We start from the raw sequence: 22,295 nt of genomic DNA on the forward strand, positions 1-22,295 counted from the left end.
TTAATGAAACAGGATATTTAATGTGATGAGTTTTAATTTTCCTCCCGGCAATGAACTGTCAACATGCAAGAGTGGCAATCTGAACTGTCAGACCATGTTGAGGTAAAACTTGTGCGATTAATCTGGGAGCACCTCTAATAAAAAATGGCATATTAGGTTTGACAATTTTATGAAAAAGCATTGCTTTATTGAAATGTTAATTTGAATCCAGGTAAGCACTACTTGTTTTCAGCTGTTTAGAAATGTTTGCCTTGATTTTCGGAATATAAACGCATGTACGCTCTAAGTGGCACCAGTGGAAATTATGCGAAACTAAAGAAAAAATGAATAGGACACTTGCCTTTAAAATAATTTTTTTAATGTGAAGGACAGAACGTTGATTCAACTTTAAATCTCAGCTCAATCATTTTCATAATGACAGCAATGACGTGACATAAAACAGTTGCAAAATAAAATATGAGATAGATGTCACAATAAAACCTCTTGTACACGCAACAAAGGAGGAGGTGGTTCTGTTAACGAGGCTTGTCTTTTATGTGTAGTTGCATTTGTCAAATAGGAGGCCAAGGTCAGAAAAACAGTGAGCCTGCTGTTCGCAGCAGAATTAGCTTTATTAGAATGTGTTACAACTGACTGATTAGAAGGGAAGAAGGAGGGGGCTGTATTGTAGAGCTTTAGCCCTTGACGTAGTTCTGATGCGGATGGGGTTGCGAGCAAAAAAGAGCTGGAGAGATCTAACAACATGCTGCAACCCACGTTCAAAACAAGGTTTCGCTTTCATCTTCTGCTTCCGAGAGATGAAGCTTTTCATCTTGCTTCCTAACTATCTCCATCAGTACATGTAGCGGCACACATCGTTTTCCCACTGATTTTTTACCAGTGAGGGACTCAGGTCCAGAGAGAGATCAGTGAGCCTATTGGGAATTAAAAATTAACCAACCAAGAAAATAGTAAAGTGTTACCTCCAAGACAAAAGCATTAGAAAAAGTAAGGTCTTCAATCATGATGGGAGTAAGATAGGGAAAAGGAAGTGTTTGTGTCTGAAAGTTTTCCCACACTGTGTATTTAATGTACTCCAAATCAAAGGGCTAGACAATTAAATTATGTAAAGACCTCAAGGAAAAACATGAGCTCTGATGGAACTTAATTGCAGTAACAAACACTGCTATTAAGGTGTTTCAACTGGTTTTAAAATGGGTTTAAGTGCACCATACTCTACTACAAATGATATAGCGGTATGATTCCTGTAATGACACTCCAATTTGGGTTTTTTTGTGTGTTTTTGTTTTTTTTTCTTAAAGCTTTAGAATAATGTCAGTTTGTTGGACAACTGCAGCAAATGCTTTATTCCCAATGGAGAATGTAAAGTTGACATTACCTGCTACGCTCGATTGGCAAAAGGAAATGTGGGGGGAAAGAACACAAAACTCTAGCAGGAAATTAAAATGAGACACATTTTGGTGAAATGCTGTCTCCTTGGATTGTGTGTTTGTCCTTTCTTCTATATCTCGCAGTGCGGAGGCCATTACATCACTTCTATCATCCGCCGTCCTTTGTGGCGTTTTTTTTCTTAGTTGCTCTGCTCCCTCTGTCGCAGCAGGCAGTGGCCACAATGTAGCGGCACATCATAACTCTCCTCTGGAAGGTTTCCAGAAAGTCCTGACAAAAAAGGTCAGGGGATTATGGCAAGTGCGCATGTGTCTGCCTGTACGTCGCAGTATGGATATGTGTGCAGCCTAGCAAACGGGAAGGAAGGACGACGGAAAGAACGAATAATCATGCAAATTATGGAAAATGGTGGTGATTGTTAAACATTTGTTCACAATGGTAGTAATGTGGTGATGGTTGATAGAGATTTCGGCGTGACAGTGACAGAGGTGAAAATGATAACTTGAAGCCATGATGATGACAGTGGTGAGGATGATGATCTAATCGACAATTACGATGATAGCCATGACAGTGATGATAATATTGGCTATGATAATGAAATAAGTCACACTAATGGCGACAGTGATGATAGAAATACATGTGACAATGATGTTAATTTAAATCATGATAGTGATTATACTGGTAATGATGTTGATAATGATGACAGTCATGGCAGTGAAGACAATTTTATAATACTGTGGCATCTGCCGCGATGGTTGGCATGATGGTAATTGCAAATCATGACACTGCTGATGATGCTAATGGTGTTGATAATAAAGCTCATGACAACCACAATCATATGGATGATCTCTGTGACAGAAATAGCGACAGCTATGATGGTGATGAACAAAATAATGCCAACAAAACCTAACACATTGCAAGGTTGATGCGTTGAAATTGACTCCTGATCTGGATGTTATTAGCTCGTTAAGAAACAATTATTATTGCATAATATTCCTAAACATGGGCCAGTGAGGAACCTCCTCCACCTTCTCATTGGCTCAGTAGGCTGTTTTCAGTTGATGTTTCTCTGCTAAGATTTTTCACTTAGAAAGGGAAAAAAGTCTAAATTTGGAATTTGAACACAATGATGGATGCGTAAATAAGTGGACTATTATCCAGGCAACTCGAGTTCAAGTTAAATCATCTTGGACTTTTGCTTTGATTTGCTGTTTTTCAGTCTTTGTTTACTTGCGTTTTCATTCAATATTTGGTGAAAATTAAGCACCAAAACTACTTGGCTAGGTTTAGAAAAAGGATCATAGCTTGGGTTAAAGTATGCACTGGTGCTATTCATATAGCATACATTGCAAGGCTCCATTTTGTATGTAAGTTCACGAAAATTATTGTGGTGACTTTTCCTTTGTCAGTGATCAGAATGGATGATAATGGTGGATTGAGCCTGCTAGAAGGTGGAGAAGGTCATTACTGGCCTATATGCGTGGGAATGATATGTGATGGTAATGGTCATTTAATGGGCTGATAACATCTGAATAGGGTAACAATTATGCCCATTGCAGTCACGACGACATATGCGATGATGATGAAGACAGCCAAGAGCAGCGATCATGACAATGATGAAACTAAAGGGCAACTGACGCGCCAAGATGCTGATAATATTGATGCAGATCAGTACCTGTTTCAGCACTACGAAGGGAACCCATATGAGTAGTTTTAATGTTGTGGCTCTCTGGTTATAAATAATGCATTTTTGTTTGAAGCAAACGCATCATGGCTGATTTTTCCTACATTTTTTGTAGAAGCTGTGAGACACGACACTGTTGTGTATATGTGCTCTCAAGTATTACATGGAAACGTTAATTAATTTCTGCTGCAGTGAGATACATCCAGAGTGGCTGTTATAACTGCCTCTTTTTTGTTCTGCGCTGAAGGTCAGCAGTAATGAGGTGAGGTTAGGATAAAATTGCCTTGGCAATGTTTGAGCATTTGATGGATTTACCTGAATTTACCTGGATTTACTGACTAAACAAGTCCCAGTGTATGCTGAACACATTGTACCTTGAGGTTTTAAGTTTATGCTTTTCAGCTTGCTCTCGCCGTGGTTTCCTGGCATCCTTCATCGGCTGCCACTGCAAGACTCGAAGCCAAAAAAGCCTCTAAACTCCAGTCTCTCCCTTCATTCCCCTAACTTATCAATTACTCCCCATTGAGCTGATTGAAAATTTCATCACTTTCCATCAACTTGAATGAAGTGGGTCAATGATGCATTTCGGGTGATGGCAGGAACAACCAGTATTCACATGATTATTGTAATGTCACTATGTCATCTAATTTCTCTGTTTGAAGTAACCTTAAATGATCTCAGTTGTCAAGAAAACATTTGCAACCAGGAAGGCACATTTAACTATCCTCAAGAATTTTCTTTTTTCTCAACGAGCAGTAAGATGAAAGCTTGCTTTAGGTAAAAGTGAGAAGTAATCTTGTCGTGATTTGACCATTGAAGCCTTTGGTGGGATGAGTGCAGGTGAGGGAGGGTTTGTCAGAGGATAGGTACCATGCCAACATGGAGTAGATCACTGCTTCCTCAAGGATGAGGCCATGATCAAAGAGATTTAGGTGCTTTAGATTTCTCTGAGCAAACCCAGAGAGATGCCCCCGGGCTGTTGCAACAACTTAGGTATCCTCTCTGTATGTCGGTGTAGAGGACTTATCAAACCAACAACAGTCACAGGGAGCAGACTTTCTTTCTTTTTTTTTTTTTTTTGTAAATCCTGGCTTCTGGTTTTTGCTGCAGGGAACACAGCCATGGAGATTCTCAGCAAAAACATCAGGAAACAAAATGAGGCCCATTGGTGAATGCTAATTGAAATGCTTCCAGATGAAATGCTCCTGTGTCATCAGTGGGCTGAGGTAACTCATTAGAGACCCCATCAACTAGCACGTTCAAAACGGTATACATGGTAATATTTAATAACATGGCAGCATATTTGCTCCAATCTCCCATATGCAAGTCAAAATTTCCTTAGCATATTTACATTTGGCATTTTGAAATCTGAGTGTGTATTTTCAAAAAATTATATGTCAACTAAAACAGTTTAATCAGATTTAGATTGGCTTCGATGCATGTAATCATATTTTGTGTATATATGATACTAGTTTTAAATGGCAAAGGGACTTTGGTCCTTCTTTATAAACTCTCTGCAATATCAGGTTAGAACATTGGTTCATTTCCCATTTCAAACTGATGCTACATCTTCATTATTGTAACCATGATAACAAGGGTTATCTATTTAAACCCTTAAACCAAGATGAATTTACCTTTTTTATATTTCTAAAACTAACCAAAGAGAAGTGAACAATAACTTCTGTGTTGTATTTTTCGAAGCCCATTGGGGTGCAAGTTTTGGAAATACCCTCATAGGACAAACAACCTCTACAGTTATTACGACTGGAGGACTTGTTGACTTTCACATGGCCACAGATATGTCAAATGTACAAATCTGCATGTTAATTGGCTTTGGAAAAGTTGTACTAACAAACAGTTTGTTTTCTTGTTATTCGATTTGGTTAGTCATTAGTGATAGGCTTGAACCTTACATCGTATTGCTGTTTTCAATCAAAAATAAACGCTGTATTGTCATTTGGAAGATGTCAGGTAGTAGCGATAAAGGTGGTTTCACTTTTAACCAAAGTATGTGTCAAAAAGCCTCACCAGAGTGAGTTGCGAGCTTGAGCTGGGTGGGACAAGGTAACACATTCCCCAGTTGATCATTTATGATCCTTGCTTTGGCTCCAGAATTGTATTATCAGTGTCAGCAAAATCTATATCCTTATACCCATGACACTCTTTATCTATATACTATATCCATAGTGTATATGAAGATTAATATCCCACAGGTATCGCTGTATAATATTTTATATACGCTGCCAAGGGTCCCACAAGAATCGTGTAGATACCGCCGTTTCCGACATCTCCACTTGTGCGCACCCACTCTTTAACCACTCCAGCAAGATTTGCTGTAAAAACGGGAGCTTCTAACAAATCCTCAGCTCTCAGGGACTTTGCTGTTTACATCTCTATTCCCAGCACAAAAAGGATTACAAACACCAGCTTTACTGAGCATAAAGAGATTGTAAAATGTAAGATTTGCCGGGCTGGGAGGGGCGGTGAGGTGAGGGGGATGTCCTCATTGAGTCTACATCTATAAGGCAACATGAGGTCAAAGGCTAAGAGCATCAGGAACCAGGCGGGAAGAGATGGAGGGGAATCTGAGCTGATCAGAGTCGGCTCAACAGAGTGTGTGCGCATGTGTGTGTGCGTGTGTGTGTGTGTGTGTGTGTGTGTGCTCTCGAGCATATTTTCCTCTATATTAAACTGGATTAGTTGTCTGCCCTGCATCCTTTATCGAGATAATACTTGAAGCTCGCTGGGATTTCATTGAATAGATCTGTGTGAGCTGTGTGACTTTCTCTAATCTTATTGGTATATGTGTGTGTGTGTGTGTGTGTGCGTGTGTGTGTGTGTGTGTGTGCGCGCCTGTGTGTGTGTGTGTGTGCGCCTGTGTGTGCGCCTGTGTGTGTCTGCGGCATGTGCGCTCCCACTAAAAACAGCATGATGGCACAGATCAAAGGGATCCGGATGGTTGTGAGTCATATTTGGATGTAATTGCTGTTTACTTCGTCACATTATACAGTAGAGGTGCCTTATTAAGACTTTGTGCCTGTCATTAAAATTGCAATGCAGTGGTCTTGAGGGGAAATGACTCTATCTCGTGGTTTTATCAAGGACACTTTATTTCTAATATGACTTAAGGTTCCTCTTTTTTTGTGTGTGTGTTATTGAGATTAATAGGTTTCAAGCCAACTGTCATGGCTTTCAAACAACACTGGATTTTAATATCAAAAGGAGAAACTACAGCATTTCAGTCCTATAGTCTTTGTTCGGCATCCTCTGGATTTCTTTAGTATTATTATTTATTTTTCTTTTTTTTTCAGTACATCCCCAGTATTTATATAGGATGAAATGCATTTAAAGCATTGCCATTGAAAGGTAATTTCCTTCCATCACATTTTATCTGAATTTAATGTGTTTATAGCAATGTGTGCAGAACAGATAGCTCAGTGTTACCATGCGATTTACTTCCAAATGTTTAGCAAGTTTGACTGAATAGGGTCATGCATATGTGAGGTAACTAATATGTCTTGAATATTATATGCTGTTGTTTGGCATTCGATCAAAAAAAAAAAAAGGTTAGTGCTAGATTTTACAGATAAAGAAAATAATTAAAATAAAGAACATTCAGTGGAACATATATTTGACATCTACAGTTATGAAGCACTCTTTAGATTTTTCATACATGAACCAGTCTACTTGGGTAAATACATTAGTTTATATTAATTTGAAAGCTGAAGTAGCTAAAACATGTTTCACCCTGTTGAGACTCACTCCACCAGTAATAACACCAATTTATTCATTTCATTTATTCATTTCTATTTTTATTTTAAACTAAAATATTCCCTTTTTCAGAACTTTTCACGGCACCATGTGGTCTTTAGCAGATAATTACAGTTTTGAGAATGATGTTGAGTGCAGCAACTACAATGCTAGAAGTCTGTGTGCCTACATCAAAATTTGCAAGACTGTCTACTCCACTTCTCACTAACATGATCAATCATCATAATATAAACTCCATCTTCTCCTACAATTCGCAGAACTGGTGCACCGGAGATTTATTTTCACAAATAACATATTTCCTTCTCTGTAGCAGTTTTGTCTCTCAAGATTTCACTCACAATCTTCTCAGTCTGCAAAATTAGAAAACGTGGTATTCACAGTGCCAACGCAGTTGAGCCGTTGCAATTACCAAGTGATAAAAGCAGATTATCTGTGTGATGTTTCAACTCTTTTTTCTCAAAAAAGTGCTGAAATGGAAAGTTCAGATGAGAACTTCAAACTTGAAATCAACTCTATGCAGGGGCTTGCTCATTTTATTATGACTGTTTCTGTCATGTCTGCTAGCCAATCAGCATATCATGTACCTACAAAAAACAAACAAACAAAAAAAAAACAAACAAACAAAAAAAAAAAATAATAACAGTAATTTGGCAGCTTGGGACTTTTAGTGTGAATCCAAACGTCACTATTAGTGGTTGACCGGGAAGTTAATTTCACATAGTGGTGTGCAGTAAATTAGCTCCAACTTTGCCCTGTAGGAGAGGAAACCATGCCAGGAGAAATAGCAACCCACTCTCTGAAACAACCAGGGCTTCGAAAGATACTTACACTCATTTTGGTGGGTATTCTCATTTTGATTTTGACTCATTGTGTGTCCAAAAATCAGCGGTTTGATGCCCAAAACGTGAACAGGTCCTCGCGTTAGTATAAATGCAAACCTGTCAGCCAGTGGTCGAACTTTTGAACATGATCAGATTTTATAAACAAAGCGAATTAAAAGAAAAAGTACATGCAAAAATGTGTTAAGAGCTGGCTTAAGGGTTAATTAGTTACATTATCTGCTGGTGGGATGCAACATATAAAAGTAAAGAAAAGGTAAAGGAAACAGCAAATCCAAGCAGAGAATCTATGTTAACATATTAATATCAAAGAATGGTAGGAGACATGTAAACTTTAGACATCAAGCTGAAAAGGACAAAACACATCCAGCCCAAAAAGAGAGTTTACGAGTAAAGAGCAAAAAGAAAATGTCCATCACTTTCAAAAAAAGGACAAGAAATGTAAGAAAATCAAAGAAGATAAAAATTGGAGGAGAAAGGGTAAGTTTGGTTCCCTTGTCATGCAAATCAGTTTGGCATTGGGGGAAAAAATACCTTCGTCGTCCGTGCGGTCACTATCACCTAAATCATCAGTGTGTTTCTTTGTAAGGGGACCTATAGGACCAAGAAGGAGAAGATGGAGGAAAACAGGGTGATCAAGAACACACACAGGTTTCAAAAGATGCTCTCAAAAGACAAGAAAATTTTTTTCAATAATCATTGTTTTTTATAGCCCCTCCTTTTTTTCTTTTTTTTAAAGAAAAATCCTCACATTGACAAGGGTAAACATTACCACAATGTCCATTTCACATGTCTGTAATTCACTGTACATGAATTCATTTAAGAAAGTTAAAGAGCAAGAAAAGAGGGACTTAAAAAAAGAGGCAAAAAAATATTAGTTCTCAGTTAAAAATTAACTGAACTTCTTAGGATCAAAAGACATCAAGCTTTTTCTTTTTCTTTTTTTTTTTAAACAGTGCATATAGTAGCATAAATTAGACATTCCAGAGACATTATGTTAACAATTGGAAGTGATCAGTGTAGCTGTGAAATAAAAAAATAAAAAATAAAAAATAGAAGCTGTAAAAGAAGCAGCATTTTAAAGAGCAGAGCACTTAATAGAAGCACATGACAACCCCACCATGTTGTGTTTTTGGATGACTGTGTTTTTTTTTTTTAAATGTACACATTTCTTTATTGTACTTTTTGTAGTTTAGTACTATTGTAGTTTAGTATGAAGACTGCAAACACGGGAAAAGAGTCCACCCGGCTCTGTACCAACAAATGTGAAAAAAATATATAATTAAAAAAAATAAAAAAAACACATCTGCAGCTCAGTAACTGTGTTCCTGGTTGCTCTTAGTACACCAGAAACATTAATTTTAATGTTGCTTTGGGACATATGTGGTTACCTGCTGCTGGATCTCGCATTCAAGCAGACATCGACATCAATTAAAACACATTTCCCAAAATTTTGTGCAGTTTCGTCAACCATGTGGTTCTCGGTGTGGTTTTCCATATTCGTGTTGTGTTTAGCTGCCTGGTCGAATAGTTTGACAGGGGAAGTGGTCAGGTGCTTCTTTCTAAAAAACAACCATTTGTCATTTTAATACCAGTTTCTTGTGCATACAAACCCATAAACACATGCCATCTCAAACACACACACACACACATACACCATGAAAACACACACTGATGCAAACACAAGTTACATAAAGGATCAGAAACGTGCAGTCTTGAGGAAAAGGATGTATGCTCGCATGGCACATGACACATATAAGAACAGAATCGCTCACACATTCACACATTTAAAGCAACATGTGATGCCAGAGGACTTCAACTTGCCATCAGTGCATGTTATTCTAATTAGCCGCACCAAAAATTAAACAGCATGTCAATACAAATCTGCTTCACTACAATCTGACCTCATGAGACCAACACGACAGCACATCCTGTGTAACGTTATTGTGGAGAAATGGCCCATATTGAAAGAAGAAAAATAACATTAAAAAATCCACTAACTGTGTTGACTGACTCAAATGCTGATGAGAATCAGACATGAATGAATGAAAAGCTTTCAGATAGCTCTAGTCAGTAGTTCACGCTGATGAGTATTAACTCCTCCATCATTCAACATCCTGGTGGTTTATTTTAAGGCCAATGATTTCCTCCCAGTGACTTAAAAAAGGATCCTGGCTTCCTGCATATCATTCTGTCCTGCAGCATTCTCCCAGCTCTCTTTTGTAAATCTGACAAGCAATTTCATAAGCGAGAGCTGACTCGTTCTTTCAATGTGCTGAATAAGCACCAAGACCAAAGAGTGGCTTTTTTAAAATGTGAAACATCTAAGAAACACCGAGCAAATGTCGTCTAGAGATGTGTAACCTGGTTATGGAGTATAGAGCAGAGTGAGCACTGTCACAACAATAAATAAAGATGGTGGGGAATTCATGTTAACTTCTTAGCATAGACCACATGGAGTCATAAAAGGCTCTGTGCTCATGAAATGTTACAGAATGTATTTTTTGTTCTTTCATTAACGTCCTGAACTCTGTCTTCTCACCATCTTTTCAAATGCATGTCAGACAACACAGCACAAAACCACACACTGCACTTGTCCTGACCTTTAATACATTTAGGGGAAACACAAAACGCTGCACTCATTCAAATGAATGAGAATGTTCATTCAATGTTTTTTCTTTATTTTTACTACTTTCTACATTGTAGATACATACTGAAGACATCAAAACTATGAAGCAAGATATATGGAATTATGTAGCAAACAAACAATTGTGAAATAACTCTAAATATGCTTCATATTTTATATTGCTTTGGTTCCACCTGCTGTGTGCGATGCAGAAAAGGTGAACGGATGGTCTCTACATGCATGGTTCCCACCGTGAAGCATGGAGGAGGAGGTGTGATGGTGTGGGGGTGCTTTGCTGATGACACTGTTGGGGATTCATTCAAAACTGAAGGCACATTGAACCAGCATGAATACCACAGCATCCTGCAGAAACATGCCATCACATCTGCTTTGCGTTGAGTTGGACCATCATTTTATTTTTCAACAGGACAATGACCCCAAACACACCTCCAGGCTGTGTAAGGGCTATTTGACCAAGAAGGAGAGTGATGGAGAACTGCATCAGATGACCTGGCCTCCACAGTCACCTGACCTAAACCCAATCCAGATGGTTTGGGATGAGATGGACCACAGAGTGAAGGCAAAAGGACCAACAAGTGCTCAGCATCTCTGGGAACTCCTTCAAGACTGTTGGAAAATAATTTCAGGTGACTACCTCATGAAGTTCAGTGAGAGAAGGCCAAGAGTGTGAAAAGCAATAATCAAAGCAAAGGGTGGCTATCTTGAAGAATCTAAAATATAAAACATGTTTTTACTTATTTCACACTTTTTGTTTACTACATAATTCCATATGTGTTCATTCAAAGTTTTGATGCCTTCAGTGAGAATCTACAATATAAATAATCACCGAAATAAAGAAAATAACATTAAATGAGAAGATGTTCCCAAACTTTTGACTGGTAGTCAAAATTTATATGTACAATACTGCAATCTAATGTTGTAGCCATAAAAAGGTGCCTGCAATTTCTGGGAAAGTCCTTGATGTAATATAGTGACTGAACATTTCTTGGTATAAGGTGTGTATGTATGTATGACAGGAAACTTCTAGCATATCTCACAGAACATGATCAGATTCAATTGTCTTTATTTGAAACAACTTAACAAAACTTTTTTATATAGCTCATAAGATGCACATTTACACATTTATAATTTTATTATTGAGGTCCACTATAAAATTTTACATGCTTTTATGTTCCAAAACACGCTATTTTTTTCTTGTGCTGTACATGTACAAAAAGCCCAGTCTGCTCTGATTTGTCACCTGACCCGACAAAAGCGAGTGTCATGGAATGTAACTTCAGATCTTTGAGTTTAGGCAGAGAGAGACGTATCAGAAGACCTAGTAAAGAAATATTGCCAGACTGTGAAGCAGCTGCTCAATCTTCGTTTGAGGTTGTATCAAACTAGCTGCTATGCAAATGTGTTACATGGTGATGTAGAGAAGGAACAGAAGAAAAGCCTTCAAATGTGGCAGGTAAAGAGTAATGTTTTCTGTGGGAGGACTCCTGTTGACATATACTTTGTAGGCTGGCAGAGAATTCACATGCACAAAAAGCTATACTCTTCGAAAGCAAAAAGAAGAAAATAGTTTATGTTTTTTTTTTTTTTTTTTAAATCAAATGTTAGAATGTCATTTGTACATTTCCACCTACTTCATTTTGACTTTGACCTGAGTGTCTGGAAATTTTAAGAGTACTTACAGCTTGTCCTCCCATCTTTGCATACGGGAACTGAAACAAAATTGGGGTGGTGGACTTCTTATCTTGTCAGGGGACATGATTCTACTCACTAAAAGTATGGAGAGTAACACCATTTTCCAGTGGAGAGCAATGGAAACAAGTCTGGAAGTCTTCAGCACAAAATTGTCAAAATAAGAGAGGGTCTCCTTGCAATTTGAACCTTATCAAATTTACTGATTTTACTGCTTTGCTGGTATTTGTTGAGTGATAAAACAATATGTCAATAGCTGTTTTGGTGTGTGTTAAATTATAATTAAACAGCTGTCATTCAAATGTGCAAGGTATTTCCAATGCTCTAAAACTTTTAACCATCATCCAGATGCACTAAAATATTTTATTCAGCACAATGTCCTGAATATTGAAAACAATCTGTGAAACACCATCGGCATAAAATAAATCAAAACATAAAGAGAGTTAAGAAGACAGTTTCAGGATGGAGTGAGGTGTGAGCAACTTGTGAACCAGTGAGGGTAAAAGAATCAGGGGAATGTGACTGACGTGGCTGCTCTTGCACATGTGCTGCTATTACAGGAGCATCTTTTTTCGACCGAGGGTTAGTGGGGATCAGAGCCGACAAGACAGCAGCATGACAGCGCCTATTACACACACACAAATTCACATTCATACAGAGAGACACAGCGAGAGGGAGATGCCAATAAAGCCCCTTTGAATTGAACTGAGAGAGAGAGAGAGAGAGAGAGAGAGAGAGAGAGAGAGAGAGAGAGACATCATGCAGCAATCATGTGTCAATTCTAAACTATCCAGTGACAAGAAGGCCCTGACACTGACCCGCACTCCCCTACCTGCCACTGCGAAACTCAGTGTGTGTGTTTCCAGGTGGTTGTGTGTGTGTGTGTGTGGGCAGCTCAAGCACAGACGCTGCTGAGGTCTCAGCTGGCATCAACTCTGATTTAGTGATTAAGAACATGAGGCTTCCCATCTCTTTCTGTCTGACTCTCTGCGTCTCCCATCACCTGATCTCTTTTGCTGCCTTCTCTGACTTACTAACATCACCTGCTTTTTCATATATCCCTGTTTCAACTATGCTTTTCTGCCTCTTGTAAATAAGGCTTGAAAAGCTGACAGGCTTTCTTCCACACTGCTTTGTACATGTGAGCGAGGTGCAATCTTAATGGAAAATGGCTTAATTGCCTCATGGCATCAAAACACGGATCTAAAGCTCAAAAATTACTGTCATGTGTGGAGAGAAGGAGGAGTAAAAATCCATTGTTGCATTATTATCTTTGCTCTTGTTTTAATCTTCAGGCATAGACATTGGAAGAAAAGGAGTTTTAATGGATTTAATAGAAATGTAGTAAAAGCTGGTGTTACAGCAACTATGTCTCACTATAGCAAGGGAAAATTAGTTTGTTTTGAATTGTTTTAAAGGGTATCAAATTAATTATGCCAGATAAACTCCGTGACCTTTTTTTTGGACAACCTTGTACTATCTAGAGTGATCCAATACAGCAGCCTGCCATAATGTCTTGTCATATGTCATGCAAATATGTTTGGCTTGCCTTATTTTGGCACCTGATAGCTCGCGTTTATTTTTAGTGAAGGTAGTCATGTTCTCGGATATCTGCAGTCAATTTGTATGTTCTTAATTTGAACTGAGAAAAATGGAAGCAAAAAAAAATAACAAAACTGACCTAGTTGTATGAAACCGATTTCCCATTCCATGCCTAAATGAAAAACAGAAACAGCACATGTAATCAGTTTCTCCCGTGATTGTTGTTAATCACTCAGTGATGAAAATATCACATTTCGATTTTCAGTCCCTCACCATATAATCTGCACTCTCTCTCTTTATTTGACTTTTGTAGTTAGTTGTTTTCTCCGCGTCCATCGCCCCCTTCCATCCTCATGTCTCTCTGCACTAACAGCATTGATTGGAAACTGATGAAGAGGAGTTTCACGCTCTCTGATACTGCAACAACCCATGACTCAAAAACCCAGCTGGGAAGCACGGATATATGCGCACACACTCCCACACTCAACCCTCAGGCTTTCCCCTCTCCTGGATGAGGTAATTATTGCAAGGAGAGTCCATGCATCGATCGCACATTCTGCACAAAAGCTATCCATACATACATATTGCTCTCTGTATGCATCAGTCAAGGGCCGCACTGGCATAGAAACACACTGGCTTAATCAATCACCAATGCACATAAAAAAAAAGGGGGGGGGGGGGTGTCTAACAGAGCACACGGCTCAATGAGCCAAATAGGTAATCTACTACTGACCTTGGATAAAATCCCTACAGGCTGTAAACTATAAATACAGAATCCATTCCCCAAGGTAAAACTGGAGTCTAATGCACTTCAGCAAACCCCCTGATGAGAAGAATTAAGCAGTGCCCTGTAAGCATGAGGGCTGTGCTTTATGATGGGGCTCTTGTCCAGGGAAAGAAAAAAAAAAAAAAAAAAAGAATAGGAGTACAGATTTTTTCCACATATGATGTGTGAAGCCAACTGGGGAAAGGAAGTGGTATCGGTCCATAAATGCATCATGGGCACAATTTTCCCTTTTTGCCTTTTGTAGTAACTTGTTTGCCATCTACTTTATTCTCTTGCCATGCGTACTGCTCTGCCCAATCAGGGATAACTGGAAACTGATAAAATATTTCACATTTTGACAATAGACTGAGGTGCACCTTTGTAATAGTGGTGTAAACAAATATGAATGCATTATTTGTTTATGCACTCTGAACAAATGAATTTACCATAAACATTCAGTCCAGACCATTATTTTCACCAGATGTGTTGAATTAGTGTGGAATCCTCCAAAAGTGCTGTTTTCACAATCTCATAGTCAAACCTGGAACTTTGCTTGACATAATTGCTCAGCTAAAGTTAAGAATTGTCTAGTCGATGGGTGAAGGACGTGTTTGAGATTTTTGTCAGCATCTCTAACTAACTGTATATCATCTGGAATGCCTCTAATTATATACAGACTTTGAGTTTGTTTTAAGGAAACTATCCAGTCTAACCCAAAGCAGTTCCAACCTATGTATTTTAACTAACTCACTGCTGTGCTTCAATTACTTTTAGTATTTCCTCATTGACCACTATCAGCCGTATTGTATCATTTCTTCTCTTGAAGGTAGAGTTGAAATCCGAATCCTATTTTCTGATGCAATTATTGTAGGTACATGTATCCACCCACAATGCAATACCATCAAGATTCTGCAACATGACAACAACCTCAAATGTCCAGCCAGAATCATAAAGAACTACATTCAGAAACAAAAAGAACAAGGAGTCCTTCAGCAGATGGTATGAAGCCTTCAACTCTTACTGCAGTTTCAGCCTAAATCCAAGTTGTTTGGAGCAACCTACCCTGCTTTAGGGTGAATTTTATTTATTTATTTCTTTTTCTGCCTAAAACTTGTGGGTATTCTACAAGTTTGGCAGTTCAGTTAAATGCAGGGGGTGAAAAACAGTGGAATTCTGACAATGTCTAGTCCATAGTGCTTCACTTATCTGCACATATCACAACTGCGTGGAGATTCAGAGGTTTGTGTCTTACCTATCTTTATGCCTGAGCACACCTGGCCAACCACTGCATGAAATGCTTTCTGGGCTGTTTGTTTTGAAGAGCTGCAATTCTAACATCGGAAAAATTTCAGATGCTGTTTTCCAGTCTGACAAGCACTTCATACAAAGCATAGCAACACCTAAAGGAGGTGATAGAGTGAGTGGATGGTTGGGTATAGAAAGAGGGAGACCACTATTAGCATCCCAATACTACAACACGATGCTCACTTTCACTTTGCAATTTTGCACTTAAACTCTGGTTCACCTTAAACATGCTCTTCTACACGTATCTGTAATTCTACATCATAGTTTAACACCTTTTTTCCCCATCCTTAGCTAGAAACCCTTAGTTAAATGCACATATATTTGATTTTGTGTAAATACTTTGAAAGCCAAGTGTAAATCACAGTCCAATTCGCTGCATGCATTCACATACGTGGCTAATAAAGCATATTTCTTTCACAGGATGCATCAATTTGTTGCATAACAATGTTTGATGTTAAATAACCATTAATTTCATATCATATGCATTTGATGTTTAGATTCAATGTGTTTGTTGATTCTCACGGCTTTGAGAACTGGCACTTTCCACATAAAAGCGAAAAGACAAGCTTCTGTGAGGCTATCCATCAAAACAGTTATGTAACAGAGACATGAAAAAAGCTGCCATTTATCCAGATGACTGTGAAGCATAATGCACATGAGGTGTCTAAGAATTGACTAAAATATGTCATGTAAATGGGAAAATGTGTCCCGACATTGAAGATCCTGAGATTATACAATCCTAAAGGGAAGTCTGTGTGTGGGGAATGATTCATTAATATTCCAGATGATCATCAGGCACTCTGCTTGTAGCATACGAAGTAAGATTAGGCAGGAGAGAGATAGGAAGTAGAATTATTTCACGAGTTTCACCCCCGCCAGCAGAACACAGCCATATAGGAACAAATGTTTCATTTATCAACATACTAGCATCTGATCGTATGTCTATGTGGGACCATAACAACAGCAACGTGAATGTTAGCAGGAAAAACAACAGATAGAAAAAAATCAATAGATGGTGTGTGACTGCTTGGCTGTATGGAGGCTGATCTCTATATACAGCATGTTTATGTGTTTGTTCAGCGACATGTGGGCAACATGTGAACTAAGAACTTTTGTCCAACAAGATAATCTTTATGAGAAAAGAAGACAAGGCAATGGTTCAAACACAGTCATACGTATGTTATGTCTGATATTTACAAGTGTTAAGTCATTGTCTACCCACTCAAGACAGCAGCAGATCATATTATCCATAATTGCATACTACACTTATGTAACCCAGATGACCCCAATTATACAGCAACCAGCTTCTTTTGCCTTACCTGTTTTCTTGAGATTTTCTAAAGACAAGAAACCCTTTGAAAGAAACTAACATAAAATCTATTTAACAAATTCTATAGTCTGTATGGTCCCATATGTCTACTTTTGAGGCATCATTTTAGGGGACATTATGTTGACTTACATTTATTTCCTGAAGACCTAGTCAGCTACTTGTATAACTCTAACCCTTTGCTTATCTAATCAAATGGTCAGACTACAATTTGAAGATATAATGTGCAATTCTAATCGAGTACAGTGTTGTCAAATCCATTGAGTATCTTCTTGAAGTCCTGTAAGTGCCAATTTCAGCTGGCAACAAAGTAAAATAAAAAAAAAAAATTAAAAATGACAACAACTGCAAAAAAATACATGGTGTTCTTGCTCAGTGCTACTTCAGTCAATAGCAAAGTGGCTCAGACTGTTTCACACACGACTATTCAAGCAAGTACTGTGCATGTTCATGCTTGTCCACAAGTACATATTAACTGTCCAAATACCAGCAATCTTATTTTTCCGGAATCACAGATTTCCTCTTGAATTGTTTTTATATTATGGACTACTACTTTCTATCTCCAGAACAGAGGAGGTTCCCCACAGTGAGAATGCATAAAAAGACTTAAGTTTGCATATCATTGGTAACACAAATACACAAACACTATTTTTGATTTACCTTTCTAGATATTTTCTTTTGGTTTAACCTAGTTTTTGTGCAGTGTCAAAGTACAGCAAGTCTCCATATAGCTCTTTCTGGTGCCACAACATCTCGTAACACTGTTTTTTTCTCTCTACAGCTCTTTGGAAACAATACAAGTTTGGTCCCAAAGAACCAACCAATAACACAATGTAAAACTGCATTCTCTGTGTACAGCTCTGCCAGATCATCGAGTAAAATATAACACAGAGCACAACTCTTCATGTGTAAAAATAAGTTTAACATTGGTCTAAAGTGCGTACATTATCTTCCGAGCCAAATCTGTACGCATTTAACAGATTTGGCATCAAGTCATATTTTAACATACCCATTTCTCTACTCATCATGTCAAAGCTGTACATATCCATATGTATATTCACTGTCATACATATACATATCCAAATCTGAATCCATAATGTCTTGAATATTGTCTCTATGAAACATTTATTTGTATTATATCTTAAATTTTATTGGATTTTTCTAATTCTTGTCCTGCTTCTTTCATGCCTTATCTGTATATAGCTGCTGTAACGTGCATTTCCACAGTACAGGAGGAATAATCTTATATTATGTTTATTTTAAGTGTATCGCACTTCATTCACTGAGAATGGGCTTGTACACTGAACAGAATCAAGAGTTGGAAAAACAGCACTGCAATTTGTGCCATTTTTTGCGATAAGAGACAACAATGGGAAATGCATTTCATTTACAAGCAATTTGGTGGAGGCGGTTAAGCAAACCAGCAGGTAGAAACTCGAAAGCCCGTCAGCCCAAATGCTACAATCTATGAAGTAACAGGTTTAAGCCGCATCTGCTGAAGTGAACACATAATTTCCAAGTTTTTAAACAACTAAGAACTCACAAAAGAAACGTCCTGTTGCAAACACAGTGATCTCAAAAAGCCAGTGTGAGCTGTAAACCAGCTGTATAGCGATGCATTGGAGAGCTAAAAACTTTCACGCCCACTCTAATGTCCCTCTCACCTTATCTTGTACCCATGCTGCATTTTTTTTCCCCGTTTCCTCCTGCCTCCTTTCATCTACTCACATTTTCTGTTCTCTTCCTCTCCTTTCCTGCAACTAATAATTTTATTCTTGTATTCCTCCTCTGTTCTCTCTCCTTCTGCTGCTTGCTGACGAAACAATCACCCACACTGTCAACGTCAGTGAGTCAATTCAAAGCAGTGAAAAGTCTGGGAGGGGAGGACATGAGCGAAGCTATGTGGCTAGTGTGCAAATGAGCAAGCAAGTAGAGAACTTGTAGGAGAAAAAAAAGGAATAAAAATAAATGTCACGAACCCCTAGCATTCATATTCTAATCTCCCGCGCCATTCATCTGCTAAGAATGCATGCTGCATTCGGGTAAACATGCGCCAAATTACAGGCTAAAGACAAATTTGCCCAGCAATGATGCTTCTGACACGTGAAAGCAAAGACCAGCTGCAGAAATCTTGGATAGGGTCTTAAACTAGGATATTAGTCGACTGTCCTTCACAGTAAGATGTGAGTGTGGTGGTATTAGGTCGTGCTTTAGTCAAATATTAAAGCAGCAGATCAAACAGGAGGCATATCATGTACTGCAGAGACTTCAGTAGCATTCAAGGGCATTTTCACATCTACTTAATTTAAAGCAAATCTCCACAGTTGTGCAGTGTCTCAATTTTGCTCGATTACACATGAAAATACAGCAAGCAGAGATATACCTATAAAAGTTCTAAACAAGCAATGAAAGTATTACTTTGGAGCAATGAGTTGGTAGTTGAGACATTTTGCTGATCTCTCAAAAATGACATGATGTTATGCCCAATGGAAGAACAAAACCGTAGAGTCCAAATGTGAGGTGAAAGGTTTAGTTCTGGCATTTGTCAGCCTTGGCCTTGTTCTGTGTCCCTCCATTGTCCGGGAAGGCCGTTGGTCAGGGTAACATTTGCATTCTTGTCTCGTGCTCCTTGCGTGGATAGATTGTAATCTTGTCAAGTCCATATTTCTCAAATGTTATCATGATTAAGACTCAAGTTTGACAAAAATGCAATAACAAGGGTATCAGCTCATTTCTAGTTCTAAGAAATGAACATTTCTCAGGTTACTACGTTGTAATCTATTACCAATGGGGATACATGATGAAGAAACCACTGGGAAAGATATAACAGATAAAGTGCTGAACTTTGCAATAGCCATAATGCTAGTGTCACCCATTATGTAGCTGGATTTCTAAGACTTGACTGAACCCACATGGTTGGGAGATTGATCCTCAGACAATGTGGCTCTGTAGTCACTGACCAGCTTCACCACATATATCTCGGGATGTCTCAAAACAGCATGTCTCTCATGTGAGGAGACAAGTGTTTTGTTTTGTTATTTATTTTCAGTTTTTTTTTTCTTTTCTCTCTTTTAACTGACTCATTTTGACCAACACTGTCAGCTAATAGGCCAGTGGCTAGTCCATTTATCAGGGAGTCAAGCTGTTTTTGAACTGAGGCTTCTCTCCTCACGCAGTGAGACTTGTCAGCTCTGCTGTGTTCACCCACTGCTCTGTGAAATATGGCATGACAGGAACTGCAGAGGTTTTAAACCCCAGTTTGTGACCCTACTTACACAAGAAAGAAATATGGATTTTGACTTCAGGCTTTGAGTCAAGACTCAGCAGAAAAGATGTTTGTGTAACACGCCATAAGAAATGGGCTCCAGTGATAGAACGTAGCGTAATTTATGGGGAAATTAAAACTCCTGCAATATGTGCACCTCAGCTTTTATTTTATTTTCAATGAGGAAAATAATTATCCTCACATCATAAGAAATCATGAGTCATTACGTGTTCTTTTCACTAAAATTGATGTTCGTATTTTGGAGAGTTAAACATTCTACTCTGCTCTCAAGTCTGACATTTATGCTCCTTTACTAGAATCTTACTGCACTGAAGTGAAAATCTCATGGATTACCACACTATCAAAGCAAATCAAAAGTGTGCTGTAATCCTGGTTCAGTGATAAAATGTCAATGCAGTGCAGAGCACTGGCTTCAGCTGCTGACCTCTGCACCTCTGCTCTATTTTTGACACAGAAAGTGGACAGCCACAAAATCACACTGAATATATGTGTGGTATTCTGACATCTTGCTAGGTTTGATGCAGGCTTTTATAAAATTGTGGGCTTCTATGAAGAACAATGATCAGTTACAATCTGATTTTAGCCACATTCTGTGTTTACTAAGCCAACATATGATCTACACTATTGATAGTAATCTAATTATTCACAAGGTTATTGATTTTTTAAAAAAAAAATCATGATCCTGGTGTAAAACCAGTCTCTGCCTCTATAAAATCACCTGTAGAGTCAAATGTATGCCAAAAGCCCATTTAATATTTTCTGTAAGCCCTTATTTTCAACTTCTTTTCTTTAACAGACAAGAGGAAACAAACAAAAAAAAAAGATGAAATGTGTAGAGACTAAGTAGGAACACACATTGCATGTGTGTTGGCCTGCTGTGCTGCCACGACAGCCAGGAGCCACATTTTAGTGTGAAACAGCATCTTTCAAACTGTGTTTCCCCCGCTGTGCGTACGTGACGTAAAGGAGATCTTAAAAAGGACGCCCTGGGCTTCATGGTGACAAAACCAATTAGTGTAAAAGCCATGTACATGCAGCTGCATGGGAATGAATCCCAGCTCATTTTCTGCCGTCATAGCTTTCTCTCTTTCCTCTTCTTGTATGTCTCTACGGTATAACACCACTGAAAGATGTATTAAAACATTTAAAGGTTGCAGATCACCCTGCTCTCATTTTAGGTAGCAAACTGTATGTCTTTAAAGCAGAATAAAACTGAGCTCAAGAATTCATACATGAGATGTGAATTGGGTTTGAAGGCAAATGACTGATACTCATACTTTAGAACGACATTTCATTTCTGATCTTTAAGTGTTACTGTTTGGACGCTGCAAATATCCACAAAGTCCTCCCTCAAGTTTAGTTCCAAAGAGGTAAAGCCTCTGAAAACATGAAGGTCTGACTATACTGTAACATATGTTTTTATTGCAAAAAGAATAGAAAAGGAAAAAAAATAAAACATGTGAATGGACATTCTATAAGTATGAAATAGTTATGTACATACTGGATTGTGTTTGGATGTTTTTTTTCTTAATATGATGTTTTTTGGTAAGATAATTTTGCTTAATGTTTTACATAATAAAGTGGATAGTATTTAATAGAATTGGTTGTTTGATGGACACAAATCAATTGTCTCTCCACATATGCACTGATGCATAAATTATATCCAGTGTAGAGAACCAATATGAAATGTAAATTTCATTCAGTGTTACCTCTGTCACAAACAGTAACAGCGCAGCACTGGCACCTTCATGAATATTAAATGTCACTAAATGTCACAAACATGGTTGACTTTCAAACATCTTAAGGTATGTATGTGTCCCTGTGTGTGTTTGATGGGAGAATCTCTCCAGGAGTTATATCTACTATGGACCCAAGGCGGATAAAAAACATCAATGAAGACTGTGATGGTGAAGAGCTCATTAGCCACAAAAGAAGTCTACAGTATGGTGCAGAAGGACACGCTGTTGAATTATTTACACAATGACAGGATGTATTACTGACCCAAGCCAAACTGAATCTCTATAAAATGGAGTAATTTTAAAAAACACAA

At 38.2% G+C, this 22,295-nt stretch overlaps 1 protein-coding gene across 4 annotated transcripts in view; it reads right to left on the reverse strand.

Moving 5' to 3' along the window:
• nlgn1 (neuroligin 1) overlaps positions 1-22,295 on the reverse strand; it is a 427,486-nt gene that overhangs the window by 195,149 nt on the left and 210,042 nt on the right. For 3 of the 4 annotated variants that reach the window (XM_055005278.1, XM_055005275.1, XM_055005285.1), the window contains one exon: positions 8,218-8,277. The exons of the other annotated variant lie outside the window; for it this stretch is intronic. In XM_055005278.1, coding sequence (XP_054861253.1) covers positions 8,218-8,277 — 60 coding nt within the window. The remainder of the gene's footprint in view (positions 1-8,217; positions 8,278-22,295) is intronic. 4 annotated transcript variants of the gene reach the window in all.

Source organism: Amphiprion ocellaris, chromosome 2, assembly GCF_022539595.1.
Source record: "Amphiprion ocellaris isolate individual 3 ecotype Okinawa chromosome 2, ASM2253959v1, whole genome shotgun sequence".
In the NCBI taxonomy this organism is placed as follows: domain Eukaryota; kingdom Metazoa; phylum Chordata; class Actinopteri; family Pomacentridae; genus Amphiprion; species Amphiprion ocellaris.